We start from the raw sequence: 16,708 nt of genomic DNA on the forward strand, positions 1-16,708 counted from the left end.
TAAAACAGAAGCATTCATTGAACATCTAAATAAGACCTTTTACTTTAACCCCTCTACAATATAGTTTAAATAAAGGCAGGGCCAAGAGTGCTAATATCACTTTGAAGTTTGCTGATATAGTAGAACGCTGCCACATTGAAGTAAATGTGGATCCAGAAATTGTCAGGTGAATTAAAGGACCCACCTGGTGTAGCAAACTAAAAAGTTCCTGGGTTTCTGCTGCCCAGTCCAAATTGTCCTTCTCCTGGCTGCAGTTTAGTGCCACCTGGTGGCAGTTGTGTACTTCAATTTAAACATGGATGGGGATTCTGAGCGTGAGGATTGTCTGGGCTCTAGGACAGTAGCAGTAGCAGCAGCAGCAGCAATGTAGACACTTGCTTTAGGCATCAGGTCCAGAAATTGGGCCAAGATCATGCTGGGAACTCAGGGACCTACCTTCCACCTCCCAGTTTCCTGAGACAGGGTTTCCCTGCCTGACTGCCTTCTCTTCCACTGGGGCCGAGTGGAGGGCGGAGTTCATTGCCAATCCCATTATATCTGAGTCCCTATTATATTGGGGCTGTTACTGTGTTTCTTTGTTTTATCAACTATATTTGCAAGAATCTGATACCAATCATATTTTCACATGAAGTTTGACAGAATATTATAGGAACATATTGCCATGGACAGCATGTGATGAATTAGATAAGGTACTTATTTTTATTTGATCTTTTGGAATTACTTTGCTTTAATTTGGGAATTAGTGCTACATAGTTTTGCTATGTAGATTACTGAGTGTAGATTACTGACGATTACTTGTTCTCATAACAGAGAACGAAGACCAACCTGGGCTGAAGAAAGAAGACTGAATGCTGAGACATTTGGAATCCCACTTCGTCCAAACCGTGGCCGGGGCGGGTACAGAGGCAGAGGAGGTCTTGGTTTCCGTGGTGGCCGAGGGCGTGGTGGTGGCAGAGGTGGCACCTTTACCAGCCCTCGGGGATTTCGGGGCGGATACAGAGGCCGTGGGGGCAGGGAGTTTGCAGATTTTGAATATCGGGTGAGTATTACATGCTTTTCCTCAAACTGCACACCAGGCAGCATGCCTTCAAGTGAAACTCACAGTGTTTTTACTTTTATCTATTTGGGGTGAATATTTTTAGGTCATTTGTATAACTTCCATTTTGACCCAGTTAGGATATTTATATAATTTTAAGTAGTTGTAACTTCTTGGCTAATAAGTCCTTTTTTTTTTTTTTTAACTATTTTCAATTGGAGGAATTACAAGATAGAAATTAGATATTCTTTTTTTGTCTTTTTATTATTGAACCATGGTTTTAGATTTTATGGACTGGTAAAAAATTTTCCCCAAAACTATTAGAGATTGACTTAGGATTATTTATTTTTCTGTTTCTTTTAAAATTATTTTTTGTTGTTGGAGACACAGGGGATCACTAAAAGCATTATCCAAAAAAGAATTATATAATACCACCTTTATTTCAGATTACAAAGTATACTTTAACACCAAAAGAGTCTTGGGAGGACATACTTCAGAATGGAAAGCAAACCTATACATTTAATAGCAGCTAACATTTTTTAGTATTTTGCGTGTACTAGATACTGTTCTAAATGTTTTTCACATGCTAACTCAGTTAAACCTCACAGCAGCTCTATAGTGTAGGTTCTTTTTTTAAGAACCTACCCATTTTACAAATGAGAAAATAGGTATAGAGATTTTTTTTTTTTTCTAAGTGTGTTTTTCCAGGACCCATCAGCTCCAAGTCAAGTAGTTGTTTCAATCTAGTTGTGGAGGACACAGCTCACAGTGGCCCATGCTGGGATCGAACCGGCAACCTTGTTGTTAAGAGCACTGCTCTCTAACCATCGAGCTAACCGGCCTCCCGAGATATTAAATAACTTGTCCTAGGTCAGCTAGTAAGTGATGATGCGGGGTCTTGAACCTAGTCAAGTTGTTCCTGAGTCAGTGCTCTTAATTAGTTTTGTGGAAAACTCAGCTACATTTTTCCTGGCTTTCTTATTTTGCCATGTTCTTTAAAAATCTCAAGATATGTTGACATTTGGGGTCTGCTGCTAGAAAATTGTATAGCTCTGTATAGTATGTTTATATGTATTTATTTAAAGGAGTCTATAAATTAAGTCCATGTCAGTATCCTAGTTTATTGATTTTCAGGGAAAGGGGAGAGAGGTGTATATAGTCACAGAAAAGATCAAAATCCCCTTGTAAAGAGGTCTGCCTGGAATTGCAAAGGGCACCTAGAAACAAAACTATCTGCTGGCAGGAATTTCATTGTCCAGTATTTAAAACTGGCCACTCTTGCGATTCCTCTTGAAGGGTCAGTGTCAGTGGCTTCTGGGTCTGGTCTCTTAATTTTGATGCCTTTGATACTGTCTCATCACAGCCAAGACTGCTAAAAACTAGCCTCAAGTTATTAGTTCAGACTGTCCAGCCATGGTGGCCTGATGGAGCTGCAGGCTCTGACTCGCAGAATCGCCATTCCAGCTGGGAGACTGAGTCTTAGAAACTAGAAAATGCCTTTTGCTTATCACTATTATTGCTCTTATTATTGCTCTTGCCACTGATTTTGTTTGTTTGTTTATTTGTTTATAGAATTCAGTAGCCTTTCACAAATATTTGCTCTTAACTCCTGTGCAATATTTGACACTGATGACCATCCACCCAACTTAGAGTATTTCTTCCTAGGTTGTTTTTTGTTGTTGTTTTTTTTTAAATATATATAAGGCACCTCATGATCTGCCTGCTTCTCTAAGTTAGAAGTCTAGTGCTGTCTCTAGCGTTTTTTGCCAATGGGACTCCCCTTTTCTTCATTCATTCTGCCACAGATATGTGGGCCTCTTGCTCTTATTTAGTAACAAGCTTATTCCTATCTCAGGATCGTTTTACCCATTCCTTCTGCCTGGAATGTTCACAGTTTCTTGCAAGCATTCATGCTCGTGTTTGCACTCTTGCATATGCTCAAGCTTACCTGTGTGCACTCACACATTCTCTCTCTCTCTCCCTCTCCCCCCTCTCCCTTCCTCTTCCTCCATCTCTCCCTCTTTCCCCTCTTCACCTTTTCCCTCTCCCCTCTCCTCCCCCCTTCCTTTTGTGAGCTTATCAATTCATAGCTTCTGGTCAGTTTTTCAGCTTGGACCTTGTATGCTTCCACCTGCATTTCTGTCTTCACCTGCATTGTATCCTGTGATCAACTGAACCTTCCTCAGAATTATCTCATCATCTGCTTGCCTTCCCATTATCTCACCCTTCTCCCCATGTTTGCATTGGCTAATCGTACGCCATTCTTTCTGTTTCCCAGGAAGTGCGGATATCAGTAATCATGGCCATTTCCACATCACCACATTCTTCCCTTTGACATATCCCTGCTGACTACCACAGGAACCCCTTGATTGGTCTTCAGACCTTCAGACTCCCTTTACCTCACTTCCGGCATATCTGCTACCTGTTGAAAAACCTATGACAACTAGTTGAAGATTACATTGCGTCAACTCAGTTTGAGAAAAAGTACATTTAAATTAGACTTGGATCCCAATGAGAATTTTAATAATTGTTGGTAGTATGACCTCAATTGAGTCATTAAACCTTTTAGGCTCAGTTTTGGGGGGGTTTTTTATTTAATTATTTTTTTATTAGTTTCAGGTGTACAAGACAAGGTACTACTTAGACGTTCATCATTCACATCCCTCACACTGTGACGCCCCCCTCCCCCCACCCACCACCACCCCCGACCCCACATCGAGCCACCACACCACATATATAAAATTATAGTTGGCATTCATCAATGCCCAGCCTCTGTAGGCTCAGTTTTGACAGTGGTGGAAAAAAGAGTTGGAAGGCATCTGAGAGGTCTGACCTGGCCAAACTGGAAACCTTCTGTAGTCTCCCTCCCAGGGGCTGGGAGCTTACTCCTCCTGAGAACATGCATCCCATCCCAGGGGTGCTCTGATGATTTGAATTTCACAGACATGCACACAATTTGAGTGAAAAAATTTCTTTTCAAGCTATTAGTTTACCTTTGTAAACACAGAATATGTATGCTCTTCATAATTTTTCAGATATTTGAAAAAATAGCTGTCGTGTTGTCTGTATAAGACTGGACTGTTACTTCACTTTACCTGATCTTTGAGTAACCACTATATGCACTTTATTAATGCAAACATTTTTTTGAAGCCACGTCTCACTGTTCAGTTATTTTTAGCCTTTATTTGAAACCCGTATCACGTATATGGCAGAATTAGAATGCATTGTAGAGGTGGTCTGCATGAGTTTTTATCTGCAAGTGTATCGCTAACAGGTAACCCAACCCCTGCCTGGGTGTTTCTAGGAGTGGTAGATTCACTGGACCCTTGGGCATTGCCCTGGTGGTAAAAGGTTCTAATATGACATTGCACTGCCTCCTTGTCTTACTAGGAGGGTCCGACTTGACATGGCCAGCCCCGTTTCTCACCACCCTTTCACTTATCTGGTTCAAGCAAGTGGACTCAGGTCACTTCTTATATGCACTGTGCTTGATTCCAACTCTAACCTCATTCATCGACCAAACATAGTGCATTTTTCATACATGCCAAGCACGATTGTGACATTGGCGGTGAGCAGAACAGGTGCAGCCCCAGCCTTCTGGGTGTTGCTAGTCGTAGTCCGGTGGGAAGTCAGACACAGCTCACAGTCAGGCTCCCGTTCACTGACCCGTCACAGTCTTGCCCAGGATTTACTCTGTCCTCAGAAACTTCTCTTCCTTCCTCCACTGATTTCTTCTGTTTCTTACCTCCTGTGGTATCTGCTTTCATCACACATCTTAAATACATTCATTTTCCCTATCGCATGGGTTTTGTTCTATATCGCCGGCTAGGTGGGAACCCCTTGCTTGGCATTAGCGAATATATATTCTACTTTTCTTTCCACCGAAACTCCTTGCTCAGCATGGAGCCACACAGGCTTGAAGTAAGTGCTTAGCGTGCTGAGTAGGAATACACTCCTTTAGCCTTCAGGGAGGACACAAGTTCATCAGTGTGCCTAGCCCTTGATTGTCCGTTCCAAAGTTGAAGGACCCTTCTGTTTGCCATGAGAGCCCTGACCTTCTCAGGAGACTGCCTTCTAAATCGTATCATCTGACACCTTTAAAGGTAGCAGTAATGAGTGATCACTTTTACATAAAGGAGATTTACTTTCAGGGGTTAAACTCATTTCTGAAACAACATCTCATACTTCTCAGAGGTGGATGTCAATGGCATTTGCAGCAGCCTTCGTATAATGGTTGGCTTTGTTCTCTATGCTCTATTGGCAGGAATCATTCCAGTTTGGGGGTGAGCATCAGCAATCTGGTTGTTTAGTGAAAACATGGGTAAGATAGGATCACTAATTTTTAGGACTCTTTAAAAATATTAGCCAAACTAGAACCTCTATCCCACCCTACCCCCAGTATATACTTAGGAAACCAAGGACCCAGAGCAGTTAACTATCTTGATCCAGGTACAAGCTAATAAAGCCAAAACTCACTCTTTTTGACTTCCAGACCACTTTAAGGACAATGTTAGAATCATAGACTTGGGTTGAGTTTGGTACTATGGTCCGTTCTTCTTTGGCTGGGAGCAGATCAGACCAGGATAACACGAGGGCAGCCAGCTCCTATTTTCTGTGCTGCTGCTAAGAGATTAAGCCGCCGGGGTCAGTGAAACAGATTGCTTTCCGTTTGAGTCTCTCCCCTGAGGTCCAGGCACAATGAGGTTTCTGAAATGACTCAGCATGGTTCTCTCTCTCCCCTTTTCACCCTTTTCTTTTCTCTTTCCCGCTACCTCTGTCTCCCCCTTCTTTCTCCTCCCTTCTCTCCCTCTTTCCCTCTCTCCCTCTCTTTCTTGTCCCCCCCCCCTTTTTTTTTAACCTTTCAGAAAACCACAGCTTTTGGACCCTAAAAGGTCTGGACTGATTGAACAGCTTTCTGAAAGGTAAAAAAAAAAAAAAAAAATCAAGGCATGTGACGGTTGGCTTTGGTAGGGGACAGAAGGATTATCTTCGGCTTAATTCTTTCAGCACCAACTGACACCAGGCCATATGTATTCCAACTTAATAACATCGTATGAATGGTTTGGTGTCGTATGCACAGATAAGTGCAGTCTTTAACATAGGAAATGTGTGTTTCTAACAGGGCGAGAATCAGCAGGAAAAGTCAGGTGTGTGGTCAGAGCTAGTCCTGAGGAAGATGAATCCCCTGGCTCCCCGATGCTGGGTACAGGCCTTTAGCTGACGATTAGTCTCACAGCAACACCAGAGACTCCTTGAGATGTTTTACTGCTTCCTCCCTCGTTACTTTTTAAAATTTCCCAGTCACCTCTGTGATTTTCAGAACTTACTTTAAATTTAAAAGTTATCCTTTAAAATGAATTTGTAAACCATGCTTTCTCCTCGCATAAAACTTTGGAGAAAAATGTTATTTTACTGTCTAGATACTTTATTACTTAGTAAAGACATCAAAGACTTAGGGATTTTTAATTAATCTTCCAAAGTATGTTGTTGGTTGTATTTAATGAGTTTGACTAGTATGTTGAAGGTTTGCTGAGGTTCTATCATTGTTTTTAAAGATAAAAACAAAGATAGTGGGGTTTACCTATATCTTGGGGAGAGGGGTACGTTCTTGCTGAGACCAGCCCACAGCACCACTGCTTTAAACTCCACTAACTAGAAAAATGCAGTTAACAAATAATGAGCTCCTGCTGGGTGGGGAAGTTGTAAAAAGCGTTTCCTAGAAATCAGTGGTACAGATTTGTACGTGAAAGTAAAAGGAGGGTATATTTAAATGTGATGGACAATATACTTAAGCAAATTAGAAGTACCTATTAACCAATATTTTGAAACATGAACTAATTTTTTTTTCCTTTTTAGAAAGACAACAAAGTTGCTGCGTAGTCTACAAACAAGTCTTTGAAAATAGGTGAATTTCTAGCTCTTCATGGTCCTGAGAATTGGTTTCAGTCTTTACCAAGAATGAAGAAGTGAATTCGCTGTATATTTGTCACCAGCACTGGGTTTTTTTGTTTGTTTGTTTTTCTGCTTAATTTCAAAGATACGATGCAGTTACTTTGGGGGTGGGGGGGATGGCTCATCTTCAAAAATGAGCATTAAATATATTTGGAATAGCAGAAGGTTAAGTAATTTCTTATGTATAGTTAAAGTAAAGCAGTAAGTACTTCAATGAGACTTATAAGTATTTTTTCATCACTGAAAGGATTTTTCTTATCACTAAATTGTATTTGGCAATTATTGCAAGTTGCCTGCAGATAGGGCCGTGATACTGTGTTTTGAGCCACAGAAGGTTTTGTGTGTATGTGTGTGTGTCTGTGTGTGTGTGTGTGTGTGTCTGTGTGTCTTTCACCCTTTCTTTCTTTTTGGAAATCCTGTAATATCCCTTTTGAGGTAGCTTATTTCGTTAGTTAGGGTGCTGGATGGTAGAGAATTTTGTCAGTCAACTATGTATACACAGTAAATACTGTTTCTTAGGCAAAGGTAACTTTTTTATATAGTTGTAAAATTCCATTATATTCCATTGCCAAAGAAACATTAAGAACTTTGTATAGCTGTATAAAAAGCAACTAATTTTTTAAAGAATAAACATTTTAAAGTCAGCAAACATCCTGTGTCCTTGCAGACGTTGATGTGCTGAGGAGCAGAGCTATGGGTGGGTCTTTTATTCATAGCTTTCCAGGATTCAGATTTTTTATTTTATTTTGTTTTTTAATGTTTGGAACACAGCTAAAGATTTGATACATTCTTTTGTTACCTAAAAAGGATAAATTACTCATGCTCATTATAAGAACTTCATTTTGTAGTATATGGCACATCACAGGATTTGTCCAAATAATAGATATTTTCAGTATAAAAATGTAAATAATCATAGATAAGAACATACTTAGCTGTATTTTCACATAAGTTACCTCCCTCCCCCTTTTAAGACAGTAAAACAAGGCATCAGTTAACCTGTTCTTCCTGATACGCCTGGAATTTTGTAGTGATATAAGTTGACTCATTCCATTATATTTCGGGAGGATTCAGAGTGTTAGAGATTATTTTGGCAACCTATGATATCTAGCACTGGTCCTTGGGCCTACGACCCACAGGTGACTCAGTACAGAGCTCATTGCTAATTATAAATTACTAGTAAATCTTTTTGATATTTTAAGCTATAGTGAAAATAAAAAGTCTGGCCACTTTCGTGTTTTTGTGAAGGCCATGGAATAAAGGGATCCAAAGATTGAAATATTTTTATCTCTTGATTTTTATTAACTTTCTCCTTAAACTACTCAGTAGTGATAAAGATATGGAAAGCTGCACTGTGAGAGAATTGGAATATTTAAGGATGGCTGATATTTTTCATTTTAATTTTATATCTTTTGTATAGCTCGACAAGAAAATGTTTTGTAATTTGGTTTCATTATTAAGTTTGAGTACTTTGCAGCCATAATTTAGATAATATTGTTTAATACTGTTTGCTTGCATGTTAACAAAACCTTTTAGAGGACCCACAAATCATGATATTCGACACATTTCTGAGCCATTCTGAACATCAAAGCAAGTGCTATGGCTATTCCTGTGTAGACTGAGATGTCCTGGGCTGATTTCAAGAAGAAAAACTGTAAATACCAGTTCTACACGCTCTGAAAGTATGAATTCACGCATTTTCCAAGCCCTCTGGGTCAACCTGACTAGGGCATTTGGTGCCCCAATAATAACTGGCAGCATGGCATACCTGCAGTGCACCTTATAATATTAAAGCAAGGTTTTTATTCTGAGACAGAATAAAACTCTTCAATAAAAAAATGTTCGTCAAAGTTCTTTCTCTTTAAACAGTAATATAACAGAAGCATAATGAAAGGCATCTTTTAAATGTCAGGTGGAATTTTGATCATGCTTATATTCCCTAAAATAACCAAATTTCTCTTTTTCTGAGATTTATTTATTGTTATATGTGTTTAGGTAAAGGTGGAAAGCCCTGGTCTCCCCCTCTAGAGTGCATACACACCTAAGTGAAAATCTGTGACGGGAGATAGCCAGGCGGGAAACCCCAGGCCAGAATGAGCACTCTGTGGGCAGGAAGGTGCAAAAGAGGAGAGAGGGAAGGGCTGACTCCTCCTCAATTCACCTATTGAATGGACCATTTCTCCCTCCAAAACGGAACTTAATGTGAGGTGTAGGGAGAGAGGTCAGGAATGTTAATCCAGCTCAGTGGCTCCTACACGGGTTGAACTGACATCCTGGGAACATTGAGGAATGTGAGGGGATGTGTTTTGGGTTATCACAATGACTAGGGACCACCATTGGCATTTAAGAGTACGGTCAGGGGTGGTAAATGTCCTACACTCTGCTGGACAGTGCCACATAATCAGTTATCCAGCCCAAAGTGCAGCAATGGCCCTTCCCCTTTGAGAAATACTAGCTGAACATGCTCCACATGGAAAGACGTTGAGTGGGAATTAATTCTCCCCTCCCCCCAAAGTTTTTAAAAACACTAAACTTTACATGGGACATGAAAGAACGGGTATAAAGGGGACCTTACTTCTAGTAGCATTGTCAACATTTTGGAAACCCATTACCACAGGAGTTACTGCTCCATCCAGTTCTCTCTTGGTGGTCCACAGGTGTCTTATCAGAGTCATCCAAGGAGTATTAAAGTACAGATTCTTATGCCCCACATCTAGTGAATCTGATTCTGAAGTTCTGTACTTGAACCTGGGAATCAGTCTGAGTCCCACAGCTGATGGGCCAGGCTTAGAAAGACAATTTAAAGCCTCACGGCTGGTTCATCTAGTCCAGCGCCCTCCCTTTGAGGACCTTGGAGTTGCCTCAGTAGGAGGACTTTTTCATTTCCCCATCCTTCCAAATCCAGTATATCCAAGTTGTGACTGGGACATGAAGAGAGGAAAAGAATTAAGTGGAAGGAGGGGGATTTCTACAGGACAGAATCTGGGGAACAGAGATTGAGACTGAAGTTTCCTCCGGGGTTTGCTTTGCGTCTTGAGTGAGTTTTTATTCCTAATTTACAGGAAGTGGGTGTGTGTTGTGTCTGTGTCTCAGTTTTACATGGCTGTTGTCCCTGCCTCTGGGTTAGAGACCTGACAGAAGCTGCTCCTTCTGCAAGCCCGTGTTAGTAGCTCAGATCTAAGCATGTCTGGATTCCATCTTGCAGGATGCCCCTGCCTTACTAGTTTAGAGACTATGAGCTGATTTAAACTGACAGAGTGTCAACAGTACAAAGTAATCAAGGTGAGTGATCTCTTAAAGGAGCTCAGATGTCACCAATTTGCTTAGGTTGCCTGTTTTGACTATGTTTTTTAAAGATGACAAGTATTAGTACAAGTGGAATCAAACTTAGGGAAGTAAAGTAGCGCCATTTATCCCTGAATCAGAGGAAGCTAAATGGGGATTTGCTCAGAGCAGACTGCCCTAGCTTCTCCCAAGATGGAGACACAGGGACAATTTCTTGGAAGAGATATCCCGTAAGTAGGAGTTGGTCAAGTGAGGGAAGTAAGGGAGAGTGTAGCTTTGAGTAGCAGAGGCTTGGAGAGGCCAGAGGCAGCCAGCCTGTGCACTAAGAAGCAGATGCAGGTCCCAGTCCCTGCTCCTGGGGTAATCCCAGCCGTCTGAGGATGAGTGATGCAAACCCTGTTTTTCAGAGTCAGTGTTAGTAAAAGCAAGCTTGTGGTTTGGAGACATTTATTATAACTGGCTCCAAGAGCACGTGGTGAGACTGAATGTAATGTGGTTTCTGTTCTGTGATGGTGCAGAGCCATGAGCCAGAGGTATGGGTGTCCTTTATATTCCAGCTGGGTTCACATTTAACAAACTTGGCTGACTGATAAAAATATTCTTAGGTTTAGCTCATAAACATATCAAAATAGACCTGAATCTGATTCCAGTTCATAATGAATGTTGGTTTTAAGGAAATGCTTTAAAATGTGCTGTTGTCCAATGTTGTGGTTTATAAAGAAACAAAGCAGCTCTGTGAGACCAAAGCATATTTCGGTTCAATAATGAGGTTTTTGTAGGGTGACTCATACTTGAGGTGCACAGAAACAACAGAGACAGCCAGCAAGGAGCTCATAGCCCAGAAAGTTTCGCCTTTGCCTCCAGACTTGTAGAGCAGTCTGGGAGTAAGAGAGCAGAGTGCCAGCCTTGAGGGCGGATGAGAAGCCTGGGCCCAGGCAAGATCGTTATGAATTCCAGTAAACGGTCTGCAGTCATCCCAGTACAGAGGACAGGGACATGTTTACTAGAAGTCTGGAGTATGCTTCTGTAATCGTGGTCCTCACCTAATCCTGATAATCCTTGGGTGTTAGCCTCATGAAGGATTGTTGATGAGAATGCAGATCCCAACATGGCAATTCAGGATTTTGCTTGTGCCGAAATTGTTCTGTAAATGTTTTCTTTAGGGGTTGGTTGGATCATGGTTATCCCTTGTTCCATTCCCAGTGTTAAATTGCATTTCTTTGTCCCAAAGTGAGCGCTGAGCCTTCCAGGTTGCAGTTTATGGTATTAGGTATAGTTTTGTTTTGTTTCTGTAAAAGTAATACATTATAAAAAGAATACAGGCAGTACTGAAGATGGTTTTTAAAAATAAATAAAAGAAGAAAGAAGAAAATCGTCTACAATTTCACCACCCAGACTTAACACTATTTGAGTGGATATTCTACCTGGCATTCTGTACAGGCATGTGCTTGTCAACCAAAATGGGTTCATGGTATATGTACTGTTGTGAAGCTTGCGTTTTTCACATACATTGAGCAGCACCGTTTTGTTTTGAAATATAATATGCATACAGAAAAGTAAACATATCACAATTACCTATGTAACAAGCACCCAGATCAGAATCAACATTAACGGTATCCCCAGAAGCGCCACACATACACACAACTAACTTCCAGTAGCCCCCTGCATGCTCAAAGGTAACTACTATCCTCACTCCTAACAGCACAGGTTCCTTTTCTTTGTTCTTTATATAAATGGAATTATATACTTTTTTGTGTTTAGCGTCTTTGCTCAATATTATGTTTGTGGGAGTCGGCCATGTTGTTGCATTTGGCTGTGGGCTTCATTTTCGTTGCAGTATATTTTGTTAATAGACCACAATTTATCCATTCTGTTGATGTCACATTTGCGTAATTTCTAGCTTTTGGCTGTTAAAATAATGCTGGCAATGTCTTTTCCTCCACAAGAGAAGCCAGAGCTAGAGCGGGTGAGAGGAACAGATTGACACTTTTTGGGGTACGGTGAAAGACAGTGCCCAGCTATGGTGCCACTCTACACCAGTGTGCTACTGCAAGTAATTTGTTGCTAACCATAAAGTACCAGAAAACCCTGATGTACTATCATAGATGTATATAGTAGAGCAGATTCAGGGTTAATCCTCTGTAAGGACATTGCTCCCACCACCATTCTCCCAGTGGTAGCATTTTCTTGCCCTACAAACCTATGTTTCAGATGTGGGCTTGGAATCCTTGCTTCCTCCCCTCTTCTGATAAAACCTCTATTACCCTGTTGAGTTTCATGTGATCCTCTCACCTGATTTGATCTTATTACTGCCCGTCAACTTGAAAAACCTACCTGCCTTCGTCTTCCTCTACACTTCTATCTTCCCAAATGACTTCAGCTTCTGTGTTGGGAGCCCCCAAGATAACCATACTCGTGGCTATGATTTTTTACAGCAAAAAGATGACAAAGCAAGCTTGGCAAAGGGAAAAGATGAATAAGCAAAGTCGGAAGAAAACCAGACTCAAACTTTCAGGTGGATTTTCAAAGGAGTCACACAAATGTATTTCATTACCCCAACAATGAGTTGTTACAACGTGTAGAATGTTGTGTACCAGAGAAGTTCATTAGAGACTCCCTTCCCAGGGTTGTGATTTGGGGCTGGTTATGTAGGCACTCTTGGCTTGGCACAGACCAAAATCCCAGACTTCCAGAAGTAATGCACAAGTAAACCACATTGTTTGTACAAACACTTTAGCATAGTGAGCCGCTTTTATCAGTTCTGGGAATGGTGGGAACCCTCCTGAATTCCAAGTTTCCAGATGTCAACCAAGGGCCCAACTTGTAAGCAGGCCTTATAAAGAATAGCACTCAGGCCTGCTATGTACCCATCCCACACCCTGGTTCCTCCCGTTCCTGATCCTGTGATCTTTTCCTCTCATCCCCTTCCACCCAAAGCTGTGGACACAGTTGGACCTTATCCATCAACCTCAAGTGCATCACCTCTGAATCATGAATTCAGTCACCCCACACTTTGATCTTCCAACTGGCTTGCTCAAGAAATGACTTTTTTTAAAAGTACAGTGAAAAAAAACAGTTATCTAACCACTCCCTTGCTCAGTAACTCTTTTTAGCCTGGTGCAGACCTCCAGGTCAGGGATCTTTCTATTTTGGATTCATTAGCTCCCTCCTTTCTTTTGCTTTCCCCACCACCATCTCCAACCAGCCTAGATTCCATGACCCTCTATCCTGCAAATACCCTAAACTCTTCTCGAGCTTCTTGTGCTCCTGCCTGAAAGCATCGCCCCATCCACTTTGTCAGTGTTCACCCAGAGAGCCGAGTCCTGTGGATGAGAATCAAATCACAGCTGAGTAACTTAGTACCACTGTAAATCTGATGACTACTCTCTGCCGGGCCCTCGACAGTTGCCAACAAAACTTAGTACTTTTCTGTAATCCCTTCTTTGCTGTCAGCAGCAAATGGCTTTGCCATCTATTTCAAAGAGAACTAGAGGACATTGGAAAAGAAACTGCCTCAAGCACTTATACCACACTATAAACCAACCTCATCTACATCCAGCCTTTTCCTGGTGACCCTATAAAAGTAGAGGGGAAAAACATCAAAAAACTGCATGTGCCCCAGCTCCCTAACTCCCACCATTCCCAGACTTAACCAATTTACCTCTTTTTCTACCTATATCTTCAACTTCTTAATAATGGGTCCTTTCTAGTTTTGTTTATGCTGAAATATAACATATTGGATTAATCATATATTAATATACACTTGTAATCATGTAGCATATTTACTCCTATTATTTATGTAGCACACGAACTATTATTTTAAAATGCTTGAATCCAGTTCCCATGTTGCTCTTTACCTGTCAAGATGCCTTATCTCCCCTTCACTTCTTAACCCACTTGATCTACGCCTTTTGGTCAGTTTACCAATGATCTCCAGTGAGCCATTCCAGTTTTCCTCCCTAGGTTGCTTTACAGAAGCATTCTGTACAATTGACCACTTCCTTCTTAAAATACTCTTAATGTCCCTGGCTGCCATATTCATCTGGTTTTCCTGCTGCCCTCTAGCTGCTGTTACTCAGTCTGTTTACCTGATTGTTCCACCACCCCATCTTGAAATGATTGTGTTCCTTAGACTTCTGCTTCAGCTCTTTTCTCTTGTAAGCTGCATTCTTTCTGGCATCAGTCCCTATGACCTTAACTATATGGTGTTATTTTCAAATTCATAAACCTGGCACAGATCTCTTCTGAGCCTCGATCTGACTTCTTGGTAGCTGTATTTGGAGGTCTTACAGTAGTTTCTGAAGTTGAATGTTTCCCAAACTGAAGTAATCTCCCCTCTACTTTTCTTCCAGTGTTCTTGATCCCAGTGTGTGGCAGCACACATCTACTCGCCTGAGTATGCCCGAAATCCGGAAGTCGTCTTTGACACTCCGTTTCCTTCAACTGCACCAGCATCACACCTGTTACCAAGTGCTGTCAATTCCACTTCCTAAATATATCAATGTCTCTTTTATTTTAAAAAAAAATGTTTAATTAGTTTCATAGGAGATATGTGTGCACGTATGTGTTCTACTTTAAATCCCTCAGATAGGTTTATAAATGAAAGCCAGCAGTCGTGCTGATAATCTTATCCGTTCCCACCCCTAGTCTTCTGTTTTTCGTTTTGCTGATTTTCTATGGGAAAGGGGAAATAGTTGATTCAACAAATATTTGAGCCCTTACTGTGGAAGAGGTAAAGTTCCAATTGCAAAGTAGCAGCAGTGAACAAAACAAACCCAGCCTTTATGGAAGCTTGTATTCTGGAGACAAATGGGTAAAATATGTTGATACTTATACCATGTTTCCCCGAAAACAAGACCTGGCCGGACAATCCGCTCTAATGTGTCTTTTGGAGCTAAAATTAATATAAGACCCTGTCTTATTTTACTGTACTATAAGGCTGGGATCATGTAAGACTGGGTCTTAACATTAATTTTTGCTCCAAAAGATGCATTAGAGCTGATTGTTCGGCTAGGTCTTATTTTCGGGGAAACTTGGTACTGCTCTGGAGAAAAAGCCAGGAAGGAGAACAAGAAAGAATGTTTGGCCTGGAGAGGAGATTGCTGCTTCCAATTTAAAATAAATTAGGGAAGCTGACATTGGAGAAATAACTCAAGAAGGTGATTGGATATTCAAACAGAAGAAATGATATCTGCAACGTTCCTGATACAGGAGTGAAGCTAGCGTGGCTGGAGTGGAGTGAGGGAGGAGGTGACAGAATATGAGGTTAGAGAGTAAGTGGAGGTCAGGCAGGGAGTGGAGGCAAGTGTCGTGATCGTTGTTTATTCTGAAGTGGAAGCAATTGGATTTGGAACAGAGGAGTGACAATCTGACTTATTTTAAAAAGAATCTCGAGCTACTGGGTTGAGAATAAACTACATGTCGAAGGGCAAGAAGCAGGGAGTCCAGCATGGTTCTCCCTGCGCCCTGGCAGTTGGAACGTGGAGCCTGGACTTCCAATCCTGAATCTGTTGCAGAGGCCTTTGTGGTGGAACCCTCTGGTAGAGGGGCCAGTGGTGTCCTCAGGAGATTGACCCTCCGGCCGAGGCCTTAATGTACGCATTCACACAGGTAAACAATAAATAATAGGATACAGTCAAAAGTCTTCCTCTTCTCAGTGTCCCTCAGACTGCGTATAGATACCCTCTCCATGTGGAGCTAGGGTGGTCCCAGTTTTTGCTAGTACAAACAGTGCTGAAATGAACCTTCATGAGACACTTCACAAATAGGTGAATTTATCTGTAAAATAAATCCAATAACTGGAAATTCTGGATAACAGGAGACATAGCTTTGTAATTCTAATGTTTCTGTATCCACCTCAACAAAGATTGTAGCAATTTAAACTTTAACCAGTCTTTAGAGGTACCTATTGCCCCATATCGCCACCAGTACGGTGTTATCAAACTTTCGAAAATCTTTGCCAGTCTGATAAATGAAAAATGTTATCTCAGTACCCCATGCATGTCACTTTGTGTGAGGTTGAACATTTTTTCATAAATTTGAGTTATTAGTACTTGGTTTTCTGTGAACTTTATATAAATTTGTTTGATTATTTTTCTCCTCAGATGTTAGTCTTTTTCTTAGTTATTTACAGTTCTTATTAGGGAAAAAAAATTTTTATTAATTAAAGTTTATTGGGGTGACAATTGTTAGTAAAGTTACATACATTTCAGGTGTACAATTCTGTATGACATCATCTATGAATCCCGGGGGGGGAAAAATTTTAATTTAATAATAACTATACATTACTGCAAATGAAACAAAATAGCATAGTACTTGTCTTCCTTAAAGGCATATGCTTTTAACTGTTTATCTGTATTCTGGAAAGAATTCCTCTCCAAATTGTGTGTGCGTGTGCAGGCGCATGTGTGTGTGTGTGAGAGAGAGAGAGATACCCAC

The 16,708-nt window shown here is 40.9% G+C and overlaps 1 protein-coding gene across 5 annotated transcripts in view; it reads left to right on the forward strand.

Moving 5' to 3' along the window:
- Positions 1–16,367, forward strand: part of LSM14A (LSM14A mRNA processing body assembly factor) — a 57,571-nt gene extending 41,204 nt beyond the window's left edge. For 2 of the 5 annotated variants that reach the window (XM_081031067.1, XM_081031071.1), the window contains 3 exons: positions 811–1,039; positions 6,893–6,941; positions 14,623–16,367. In XM_081031067.1, the coding sequence (XP_080887193.1) occupies positions 811–1,039; positions 6,893–6,916 (253 nt within the window). In that variant the 3' untranslated portion in view covers positions 6,917–6,941; positions 14,623–16,367. Of the gene's footprint in view, positions 1–810; positions 1,040–5,901; positions 5,959–6,892; positions 8,833–14,622 lie in introns of those variants that run through there. The other 3 variants (XM_081031069.1, XM_081031068.1, XM_081031070.1) reach the window with 3 other exon arrangements.
- The last annotated feature ends 341 nt before the right edge of the window (positions 16,368–16,708 follow it).

Source organism: Rhinolophus hipposideros, assembly GCF_964194185.1.
Source record: "Rhinolophus hipposideros genome assembly, chromosome: 21".
NCBI lineage: Eukaryota > Metazoa > Chordata > Mammalia > Chiroptera > Rhinolophidae > Rhinolophus > Rhinolophus hipposideros.